The sequence below is a fragment of the Diplotaxodon limnothrissa genome, linkage group LG9 (genome assembly GCF_057381915.1).
Source record: "Diplotaxodon limnothrissa isolate DT_005_m linkage group LG9, D_limnothrissa_male_GT1.1, whole genome shotgun sequence".
Taxonomy (NCBI): Eukaryota; Metazoa; Chordata; class Actinopteri; order Cichliformes; family Cichlidae; genus Diplotaxodon; species Diplotaxodon limnothrissa.
Window position 1 is genome coordinate 29,946,064 of NC_140604.1, and position 12,597 is coordinate 29,958,660.

General features: G+C 41.7%; 1 protein-coding gene across 1 annotated transcript; it reads right to left on the minus strand.

The window, feature by feature from the left end:
- Window positions 1-246: 246 nt before the first annotated feature.
- On the minus strand, window positions 247-12,597 carry mtmr6 (myotubularin related protein 6). The gene is made up of 15 exons (XM_085362481.1): window positions 12,427-12,597; window positions 10,139-10,270; window positions 6,845-7,007; window positions 6,548-6,705; window positions 4,152-4,280; window positions 3,081-3,215; window positions 2,772-2,904; window positions 2,541-2,650; window positions 2,300-2,425; window positions 2,164-2,213; window positions 1,976-2,069; window positions 1,783-1,889; window positions 1,334-1,468; window positions 1,114-1,240; window positions 247-926 (listed from the first exon to the last, which is right to left on the minus strand). Exons 1-15 carry the CDS (start codon window positions 12,448-12,450, stop codon window positions 570-572), a joined length of 1,980 nt encoding a protein of 659 aa, XP_085218607.1. The 5' UTR covers window positions 12,451-12,597; the 3' UTR covers window positions 247-569.

Sequence of the window (12,597 nt, forward strand, 5' to 3'; positions counted from 1 at the left end):
GATTTTATTTATTTTTTAAATCACTCAGACCAGAGGAATGTCAGCTCACCAACATGATCAGATTAGGCTGGATTTCAGCCTTTGGATGAAATGAAACATTTCATGAGCCAAAACTGGGATTTTCTGCATTTTCGTGTGAAGAATATCAAGGCCATGTATTTCAAAAATGCACAACGTGACTGTACAAATTACAAGACACGACATTTTTTTCTTTGTTTTTTGATTCATTTATTTTTCTTACCCGATTCATTAATTTTTTATAGTGCTTTTTCAACATTCATTAATAAAAAAAAAAGAAAACAAGCTTTTTTTTTTCCCACTGTAAGTGCAGTATATGACATAATAATGAGGCTTTCCATAGAGATTTTAGACTATACAGACACACAACTTCATCCATTCAGCCCATTCAGGACCAATGCGTAAATCGGCACATAATCCACACAGAGCAACAGCTTCCCACTCTCTCTCACACACCCACACAGACACACACACACACACACAGTTTCAGTATGCTCTCTTACTTAGTTGCTCATGTCCCTCAGTCTCTCACAATCCCTGTTTTTTTGGTTTTAGCAGGTCATACGTGCTACACCAAACTCCAGGCTGACAACAGCTGGCTCTTCTTTGACCAGATCACTGTTATACGTCCCTTCCAGTTCTCCATAACTCTGCTTCCTGCTCTCGGTGCCACTGCTGCCCTCTACTGTCCGCTCTGTATCTGTGCTCTCAGTGGCCTCCTCACCCACCTCCTCCTGCTCATCCTCTTCCTCGTGACGCTGCACTTCTTTGTGGTTGATGGGCGCTCCCAGAATGAGGGAGTCGGGACGTGGCGGGAGGCTGTGGGAGTTGGAGAGCTGATCTCTTGTGGGAGGAGGTGCGGGGGGGTCGGATGTTGCAACCGGGACTACACCAAGCTGCTGCAGCCTCTGAATGATACGACAGTTAAGTATATAAAACAACATATTCCAAATATAAAGTGCATCTAAATACTCAAATACAAATACTATACTGTAAATACTATATATTAAAAATACTCATGCAGTCATTTAAATACTCAAAATTAAGATCAAGCTTAAAACTTAGGAATATGACAATATGCAATAATGTGCTCACAGATTCCAGTGCTTGCAGCGTGCTCTCTGCCTTACGACTGTTCTCCTTCAGAGTCAAAATGGTTTTCAGGATAGACTGACGAGGGTGCATGGATCGGTCAAACTGATGGTACATACTCCTCCAGAACCTGGTGATCACAATGTTACACATGTAGATAAGATCCTTTAGGGTTTACTTCTAGATATAAGCAGCAACCAAAAGGGGAGCAAGCTGTACTGACTTGAAATGATAAGGCAGGGTGGAGGGCTCGAGCACAGGATGTGCTTCGGAGTACGCAGGGCTGTAGAACGGATTCAGGTGGTTTCGTTTTTCGCTCATTAGAAATGCCCACAGGGAGTGAGTCCGCTCTCTTAGTCTGCAACCCAGAACAGCAGTTAGACACATGGGAGCATATCGACATAGTCCAATGGTTGGTTCACACACACGCATACAGAAGCTCACAATATAGTAATTAATCTATTTGTCTTCTACTAAAAAGAAGGATTACACATTATATGTCTTTTATCACTTCTGGTTATCTGCAAACTCAGTGACAACAAATCCAGGTGTGGCTTTCTTGACGCACAGATCTTTTAAAGAGATTGTCTTGACAGACTGATAGATTTCACAGTTGACATTAGAAAGTATTTCAACCGTCAACAGTTACATAAATCTGTGTTTTTGACTTACTGCAACTCTTCTCTCTGCCTCTGATTGTTACCAAGGAAGTTTCCATATTGACAGGAGTGAACATGTTCGTGGATCTGCAGCAGGAACCACTCGCTGAACTCAAACGCCTAAACGGAGAGTTGTGGATAAATAAAAGCAAAAAAACCATAGGAAATAAATATAAATCTCACGTAGCTTGCACTCTCCCACTCACCTGTGGGAACTGCTCAGTCAGCTGCCAGACGCACTCGAGGAATTGAGTGAAAATAGGAGACACTTCTTTTGGATCCCCGTCCAGTTGGTCACACCTGAGAGCATACAATCCACGTATAGAATAATATGAACTTGCGACTGTGAACTGGAGCAAATGCAGTGCTTCACATTTTCCAGTTGAAACCTCACCTGTCTGCAAACTTGTGACCGAAAGAGATCCAGTCTTTCTCTATCAGTACCTAGAAGAAAAACAAAGAGTGAAGAGTAGAGAACATGGAGCATCTGAGTATCTGCATGTTCAACATCACGCGTCTGTGGCTGGTACCATAAAGCCTTTAATTGTACGATAGTAAGGGTCCATGAGCAGCGCCCCTAGGGCGCAGACCTGGGCGGTTCTGTCCCATCCATCTGAGCAGTGAACCAAAACACTGGCTCCTTCAACTGTCACCGCCTGGGATTAAGAGAACAGACAGATGGCACAGAAATATGGTTTTTAAAACAACAATGACTTTTTTATCAGCTTCCACCAGAATACAGTTAAAGAAGTATAACCAGAAAACATTTACCCTGGTGAGAAAGACAGCAGCATCTACTATCGCCTTGATATGCCGAAGCCAGCCACTACTCTCCAGTCCCACCAGGTAGTCACTCATGGAAAGTGACCGAGTCCCAGTCACTAAAGGATCAAAGGAATTTAAGATTAACTGTGCACTGACTGACATTCATTAAAAAAAAGCCTTTTTGTAAACATCTTTTCTTTCTTTTTTAAAATCCTCTGTCTGTAGCAGATGTTTAACCTTCTAGCAACTTCTGCAGGCTGCTCCGCATCACGTGGATGTTTTCAATGCCAACAAACTGGAAGCGGATGTTGGAGTAGTTGTCCTCATTCTCGTAGCCTTTACCTGCTGCTCTGTTAGCGAGCGCGTTCAGCTGCAGGACAGGAAAAAAACAACAAAAAAAACAACAACAACACATTTGAGCTCTGAACTCTGTTTTCAAAAGTACATTCATTTAGTGCTGAACCCATTTACACATACAAGAAATTTTTAAAAGTTAATGAACAACGCTTGCTATTCTGAGAAACTGCCTGGCCGTCACCACCTTACCTTCGGCCTGGTATCCATGACATAAAGAAATCGGCTGTTGTGATTGGCTTTGCTGATGGCCTGCAGCATGCTCTCATCCTCGAGGCATCGTGCACTGAACCCAGAGAGAGGCTGACTACAACGACACACTGCTGCCTGTCAGGGTAAAGAGAGTACATTGGTAAAAACGAGAAGTTATTAAAAAAAAATCTAAATATAACCTTAAAACCAGGACACCTGAGCCTGTGTTACTTCCTTCTAATGGTTGCCTATAATGGAACAACTACATGAGTCTCATAAACTTTTTTGGTTAACCTAACACCATAAATGTAACTACTTAGATGTTAATGCCATTGAGTAGTTACATTGTTTCCCTAAAAGTCAGGTGTTTCTAGTTGACACAATAAGATTCCCCAGAATGTTAGGTCATTAACTGCTCATCCCACCTAAATGTTGTTTAACCTGAAAATCACAATTCAAAATATGCTGCACATTTCGGGTGTGGGAGTTCTTTCCCTCGCTTGCTTTGGAAGCAAGGTTTGTTCATCAGCGATGCTGACGTTTTGTTCGAGAAAATTAAAGAAAGAAAAAAAAAAGTGCAGCTATTCCATCAAATTTCACAGACCCTTGGTTACTAATCGTTTCTGTAATGTGGTGATGTTTCTTCTAATGCCAGCGAAAGGTCAAAATTTCCATCCATACACAAACACACCAAAAAAAAAAATAAAAAATCGAATGAGCAGATGTCATGCAAATTTGTTAAGCGGAGTACAAATCCTTTCCGTGTTAGACATTTTATGAGCTTTGCTGTAAATCCACCTTTGGCCAAGCAACTCAACTTTGCACGTGTTAATATATAATCCCACTGGTTCATTCCCATGATATTTGCACTTCGATATAACCGAGAGAGTTGACCCTATTTTCAATTTAAGCAATCCCATTTCCATTTTGCTTGTACTGCCTTAGGAATATTAAGATTTGGACTTTGATCTTGCTCAGTAACTACTCAACAACTTGCCAAGGAGAGCTAAATAAAGAAACTGGACCAAAGACAAATATTGGCGTATGTAAATGGTCACAGTTTTAATGTACCTTCTTCTCTTGGTAGAAATAAGTGAGGACAGGAAAGCGTCCTTTGCTTCTGAACTTGGAGCTCCCCACAATGATAGGCTTACTGGCGGTGACAGGAACATAGAGGTCCCGTGGATATGTCTCACACACCTGAAAAAAGTCACAAACAAAATCCATTAACTAAAATAAGAATTAAAAATGTACTAATGTCCATGTTCAGACAGCAGTACCTTGTGAATGCCTCGTGCTACTATGTTACAATCTATAAAGGCACATGATATACAGTCTGCCTGTGAGCAGGGATCTGCTCTTCTTCTTTACAGACAAATTCTTACTTTTGACTCAAAGACTCTGTAGTCCATCACACTAAGGCTGGAGCTAACTAACAGTGAAGCTCCAGCACCCTCTTCTGGACCACAGCGCACAGTGTTTAAGATGTGGTAACGTCGAACTGGTTTCTGTGATATAATCAGGGGTGCACATAAGTGGTCCGCAGGTGCGCATTTGCTGTCAAAATAAAAGACGAGCACCAGATAAGAAGCTGCAACGAGAGTTCGCGTACATATAAAAGCACTGTTTTTGTCCGCTAGAGTGGGATTTTCACGGCATATTCTGCACCACATCTCTGTGCGTTCATCATTTGTTTGAATCCAGCTCACCTCCTGCAACCACTTTTCCGAGAACACGCGCTTCTTTTGCGGTTCGGACTCCTTCTGACATTTCTTTGGAGGTGGAGGAACACCAAAGTAATTGCTTAAAGGAGCTTGCTTTTTTGACAGCTTTTAGAGTTCTAAACCTATGTCTGTCCTCCTCCAGAAAATCTTATGTACGCAAACGCGCGTTGCAACTTCTTATCTGGTGCGCGTCTTTTATTTTGACAGCTAATGCGCACCTGCGGACCCCTTATGTGCACCCCTGGATATAATGTTAACAGGCTGTCATTAAACCCAAATAATGACAGCCTGTGTGATATCACTTGGATGCCAGCTGAATCTAGACTAGGGCTATGCGATATGACCAAAATCTCATATTCCGATATAAGAATTCTATCGTCCTGATAACGACATAAATCACAAAAATGTAACATTTTCTGTAAATTCTGTGAATCTCGGGCAGCTCGTCTTGCGGGAAGTGTTTCCAGCTGCGCATCATGTAGCTGGAATCGAGTGTTTTAACCGATGCATGAAACTGTACATTTTTAGACATAAGTTGTATCAGCCGCCGTATTCTTTGTGAATATTTATTACACAGCGTGCTGGGGGGAAAAGCCTGTTCTAACGTTTAAGTCTAAGGTTTATTTTTTAGCACCTGGCGGCTCTTTTTTAATTCTCATCCGTAAATAATCTGCTCTTTCACGTGATTCAGTTTATTTTGAAAAGTCTCAACAGGATCTTGAGCTTTATTGTGAAAGGTTTATGAGGAACATAAACAAGCGGACACCGATGCTGTTACCGTCGTTGTTGCTAACGACAACGCATAAAAACAGGCGCTTGTCCGTCTGTAGTGTGGTTATATAAAATATAAGAGAAAGAGAACTTTAAGAAATTAATATAGCCACTACAGTGACCATCAAAACGATGAAAAAATATTGCCGTAAACAGTTTATTTTGCGACACCACGAAACAAACGATAGCGTAAAATGATACGATAGACGTTTTTATATCGTCATCCGATATATATGTTATATCAACAGCCCTAATCCAGACTGTACCACTGTGACGGTGCTGTCCACAACCACACAACTGAAATACTCTGGTAATATTCATCTGTTTAAATCAGATACAGAGTAAGCTTTCATACGCCCACCTCATTTTCACATTAACTTCGTTTGCAATTAAGTTATTTGACAATCAATTAGTTTAATTATTCGGATTAATTTGTTTTAATACATTATGACACTAAGCTAAAGACTAAACAATGTTGCACCTTTTAGGTTTACATGATTTTGTCAGTGACTTGTACAAGCTGCAGTAATTCTTTTTTTCTGTTTTCATCTGCTGCTCCAGCCTATCCCTGTTTAAGCAACAGAGGAAGCTGAAGGTGGAGCTGGTTTAAGTGCAGAGGCCAGCCTAATGGACTTTGCCATCTGCTGTGACCACGTGGCGGGAATGTTTTTTATCCATTTAAATAAATCCAGTTATTGTCCCAGTCGTTTCCTCTTTTGTGTTTACTCAGTCGCTACAGAGGTCGTTTGGAGTTACATCCCTTTCTGAGTATGTTCTTCTGGCACTTTTAAAGCCATAATGCAGACATGCAATGACCAATACACAGAAATACTATAAGTCAACTTATAGTAAATAATATATCAATACTATCACAAATACTACTACTATCACAGTGATGGTACCAATGTTTAGAATCTGTAAATAAATACAGTTTATAGTGGGCAGAGGACTTTGTTGGATTTTACTACCTACCTTGTAGTCCCTGTTCACATCAGTGAGCTGCCATTGGTCACAGGGGACGCCCATCCTCTCAAACTCCGCCCCCAAGTCGATGAGCTGCCATCCTTCCTCTCGCTGCTGGTCATTTTGTTTGGGGTTGTAGGAGAAAGCATAAAGCTCTTCATAGCATACTGCGCAGAGAAGAAAAACAGAGAGAAACCCATTAAACACAGACAGATGAGAAAGCACTATTTAATATGTCAATGTATCTCTGTTTAGGCATTAAGTGGATAGGAGAAATGCCCAAAGCGAATAGAACGCGAAGCTGACCTGGCCGTAGAAGACGAAGCAGTGAGCTGTAGACGTCGTGGCAGTCTCTTTCTCTCTGTATAACAAAATGAACCACCCTGAAGTTGCGACACTGAATTACCAGTGGACAGCCGGAGGTGGTCAGGGACAGCTTCTCCACAGAGGCTATATGATGGTGCAAAATCTGCAGACAAGGAAAGAGGAGGCAAAAAGAAGACGTGAAAAGAGAGGCTGGTGATTTACAGTGGCTGGGTCGATATACACTAATTTAAACAAAGTACACTATCCAACAATGACATTAGCGTATTGTTAATAAAGCCTGGTGCTGTTTTTATATTTTACAAAACATACACACATACTAATATATTTTGTGTGTGTTATACAAATGTTTTTCTTCAACTCTAGGACTCATTGTATATGCACACTTTAAAAAACACGTATGTCAAAATTAAAGCCTTACTCTTTAGGAACCTCAGTTTAGAGAATAGTTTCATATTTAAAGAGGCTCAATGAACTACTAAAGACTTGCAAAGTTTAAATGAAGATCAGTTGGTATTAAAGGGACCAAAGTGCCAAGAAATATCCCTTACAATATTACACCACCAGCCTAAGTACTGATAAAAGGCAGGATGGATTCATGCTTTCATGTCATTTCCATCAAATTCTGACTCTACCCTCTGAATGCTGCAGACTCATCAGATCTGCCAACATTTTTCAGTCTTCTGTTGTACAATTTTGGTGGCCTTGTGTGAATTGTAGCTTCAGTTATTTGTTCTTAGATGACAGGAGTAGTACCCAGTGTGGTCTTCTGCTGCTGTGGCTTTAAAGTCGCATGTTGTGCATTCAGAGATGCACGGCTTGGTTGTAACAAGCGGTTATTTGAGCTACTGTTGCCTTCCTATCAGCTCAAAGCAGCCTGGCCATTCCTCTGGGATCTCTGGCATCAACAAAGCATTTTCTCCCAGAAAACTGCTACTCACTGGATATTTTCTCTTTTTCTGACCATTTTCTGTAAACCCTAGAGATGGCTTTGAGGAGAAATCCCAGTAGATCAGCAGTTTCTGAAATACTCAGACCGGTCCATCTGGCAACATCAACCACATTCATTGTCAGTTAAATCACTTTTCTTCCTCATTCTGAACTTCAGCAGCCCACCTTGACAATCCTACATGCCAAAATGCACTGAGCTGCTGCCTTGTGATTAGCTGGCTAGACATTTGCATCAATGAACACGAGTGGACAGTGAGAGTGTTATCTGCAATATGAATACAATGAAGAACAGATAAGATTTGGAATATTAAAGGGATCTAGTTGGGGGGGGGGGGGGGGGGGGGATTGGGTTCAAGAGCATGCATTTAAACAGAAGAGTGCTATAAAAAGCTCAGCTCAGTCATGAATTATTTTAATATCACCCAGAAGTATAGAGGGCAAGAGAGTCAGATGCCACACATCACCATATTCATGAGTGCATTTTGAGTATCACAACCAAGAGAAATCATAAAGATGCACATGGATCAGCATTGATAATGACTAGTGGGACACACACGCATGTGCACATACACACACAGGCTAATTGCTGATCTCACCAGTTGTTGAGAAAGGCAGTAACTCACATGCTGTTTAATATTTTATGATACACACAAACACCACAAACGGTTACTTTGAAATTACTCTACAGCACACACAGCGCTGAGCCAGACACACATAGGGAAGTAATGCACATAAAACAGGAAGGATGGTGGGAAAGAGGTCACGGCCCAGGTTCTGCTGCACAAGGCATGTAGGCCAGTCACTAAATACTTAGTGCTTAAAAAACAAAAAAAAAAACAGGATTCATACAGCGCAACACTATTGTGCACACTCAGAAGTAATACCATTCCAGCAAGTATGTATATGCCAATTGTACAATGTAAAACCAACTAAACCGGGCTAGTTGATGCTATGAAGTCATTCTGACAAATCACAACTCAATATAGGAAATAAAATCTTGCAAGTCATGTGTTGAAATCCTGAGCTCTAAACGGTTGCAGCTAATTTCTCAATATTAAATAGCCTCTTGTCTTCAGTGCCTGCTCTAGGCTCATTGCAACACGCGCCCATAATTCTCGCATAACCCAACACCACCACTTTGCCGCTACTGCAGCACAAATAAGTCCATCAGCAAACCAGAATGCTGCTGCTAGATGTTACTAACCTAGTTCTTACAGTGCACTGACAGCGATCCTCTTTCAGGGGCAGGAAGAAAAACACACACAGACAAATACTACGTGTGCACATTTTGAAACTCTATCTCTTCCTCTTACCACACATTAACTTTCATAATCTTTCTCTCCTTCCCAAATCGCATGCAAACAAACTGTCTGGTTGCAGGCTTCCCTGTAGTGATCACATTAATGGTTCTTTATGTGGCAGAACTTCCAGTTTCTGTATGTTTTGCCCTTCATTTGCATATATTCCTCTGGTTTTGATTTGAGAGCTCAAAACATATGCCACCCAGGTCTTGGCATCTACAGGAATCGCTTTGCCACCAGCCAATGGCAATATTGCACTGCAACGGTTCCTTCAGTGATGGAGTTGTTATGGCCCCAGGCCTTCATGCGGGTTTGCTCTGCATATGTGTGGTTTTTGGGTTCCATGAGTTGCCTGGGTGGAGATTCAGGAGATGCTATTTAAGACCCTACCTCTCTAGGTCTTGCCGGTCTCCACTCCTGTTGGTGCTTTACTCCAGTCCTGTGATGGTGCCTGTACTGTCTTCATGCCTCTGCATCCTCGTTTGGTTCTTTCGTTGGGTTATCTTAACTTGCTTTTTCCTTGCACACCAGGTCTCATACACTTGCCAGCTTATCCATGCACCACTTTACACTGCTGATACTGACTTCGACTCACCTAATTTATTATTATGTCACACACATACAGGTTATAACAATTGGGGCCTCGTTCAGGATTTGAACCCCAGCAAGAATCATACACCTAAACACAAAGCCTAGAAAAAGGGGGTTTTAAACCACACACACAGAACAAACCTGCATGAAGGCTAGGAGCTAAAACAGGAGTGTATTAAAAACATTTGCAGGGTAATAAATATTCATTATTAGACTAAAAACAGGCCCAAATTGTCTAAAGAGCACACTTGGTTTGTGTGAAACTGCACCATCAATTTATAGAAAACTGGCAACAGGAGGTAAAAGTTCTGTGAGCACTTGCTATCCTCCAGTTATGCCTCTGCACAACAGTGTATTCGCAGAGGTGACATCCATATGCAAGCACTCTGAAACCTGCATTAATGGGCAGCATAGTTGGCACAAAACTACTCACCCAGACCTCATGTCCAGCAGAGGCCGAGTTGTTAGAGTTGCTCTCCACAAAGATGAGATGCGTGGCTGTGAGGTACAGAGTGCCATGAACGGATTTGTTGCTGAAGCGATCCAACAGCCGCACCTGCTCCACCTGCAAAAACAGATGCACATAATGGTAATATCTAAATAATCAGGAGCACCCTTTGCTTCTCTTGCTGGATACACTGAGACTACAAGAGATGGCATCTTGCGAGCAGGGTTGACACCTGACAGAAAAATTACTGGCACCAGTTCTGGCTAGCACACCAATTAATCCTGGCCACCTGGTCCTCACTATCAGCTGCCAGTTTAATTTTAATAAGTGCAGTCACAAGTGACATTTGCTGCCACTGCCTTAATAAACAAACCACCTGCCTCTTAATTAAACAATCTTATCTAGCTTAAAGTCAAACACAGTTCATTTTGTTTTGACTTCCTTCTCAAAAATTTATATTCAGTAGCTGCAACAGTGAAAGTGTAGCAACTGATTGCACTAATACCACAAACGCCCAAACAGAATAGCAGATATAATGAGTAATATATTTACTCAAGTCACGAGTTTTCACACAGGCTTGGGTCTAATAGCTATAACAGGTTTTAAAAAAAACCTTTAATGTGCTTCTGGTTTACATCCTAGAAAAAATAAATAAATGAATAAAACCAGTTTTATACAGCACAATCTTTTTAAAGATCTTTATGAGACTGATGTTACAACAATATAAAACAAACAAATAATATCACCATTGGACTTTGCTCTGCACTGTTGCATCTACGGTATTTTATTGCCTTCTGCATCACAGATGCAAGACATATCAAAATAAAAGCTCCTGTCACCTTCACTCTATAGCCAAAGTGCATTTGGAAAGTCACTGATTTTTGGACTGTGCAGTGCTGTTAGCACTAGCTGTCCGAATCCATGATTCATCACATTAGCTGTTTCCGGTTGACTCAGACATCCTCCACTTTGTTTCCGTTTGCTGAGATATGATGATCAAATCTCTCTCGGTCGCTCAGCAACCTGCGGGTCGCGGCTCTGTCATAAGTCAGCTTCTTGGAACATACGGGAAGTCAGTTGTTTTTGTGTGTGTGCCCACATGCGTGTGCTTGAGAGCAGGTTAGAGAGAAAGGGAAGAGAGAAGGAGGACAGAGACCTCATACCATCTTATAGGGAAGTTAATGTTAGGATTTGTGTTTCATCCTGTTACATGCCTATGCAACTTAAACTACCCTGATTGCTACAACAAGCAGCTTGTTTTCTTTGTTTGTTTTAAACACTATAACAGCAAATAATAATCTCCTCCGACTTTTAAACCAGACAAACCACTGAGAGGTGTGAAGAAAAATGGGGAACACCCATTCTGCATGGGTGTTCCCCGTCTGTCTACATGCCAGATCTCAGCATTTTTTTTTTCCCACTGACAAATAGCACAATTGTCATTGAACCTCAAGAATCGTGTGATACTGCTTCCTAATATGATCAAAAACAGAGACGTTAGATAAAATTAAGCACACTGAGCCACCTTATGGCAGACTAAAAGGAATTATGAAGATTATGAAGTATGTACTAGGACTGTTGGCGGTTGTTGGTTGTTTTTGAGTGGCTGCAGATCAGATTTGAAAGGATCAATGATTTAAGGGTTAAAAGGATCAGCTCTTGCATATACTGCTGTGCACACACATAGCAGTATATTTTCTAGCAGTACAGGCCTGGCAGGGCTAAACTCGTACTGCAGCACTCCTCGAGTCTTGCCTTTTTCAGCTGGTTGCTTTCCTTTAAATCTGGTCTATTGGGAGTGATTTAGCCCAGGCAGTGAGCTCACTGTTTTGGCGTTTTATGCTTACGATAAAACTGCGATCGCCCAATTTGACGTACAGCCCAAGTCAGCCCTGCGAGTCTGTGCTGGATATGGCCCGGCTTTTCCTTGCTTCTTCAATCATACTGAATTCAATGACTGTACTGACGGTGGATATCTGTCGCAATAAATAGCAGAGCGTGCAAGTAGTAAAATTAGATAGAGGAAGCCGATCTTCCTGATGAACGGGAAAAACAAACGGCTCATTGATGCTCGCCACGTCTGCTGACATTTGGAGTCGTTGGCGACACCTGCTAGCCGTTACGCTATAACGTTGATTCACGCAAATTCACTCTGAACACTGATGGCCAGAAAACGGAGCCTGACTCGAGCCTTCCAACAAAATCGCAAACAGACAAGGCCCAGCTGCCGACTGTATCCCATCCATTTGCAATTAGCAAGAAACGTTAGCTACCTTTGGCGTTCGGATATGCTCCATTTTCCCCCCGGGTCGAAACAGCTGTCAGCGCCTACAAAGCTTCAAACGACACCTTCCGGATTGAAATGAATCATTGATGATGTGAAAGCTTCGACTCCTGCACAAGACTCCTTCACTTTTTCGGGGGCATACGATATGTGTTTATTG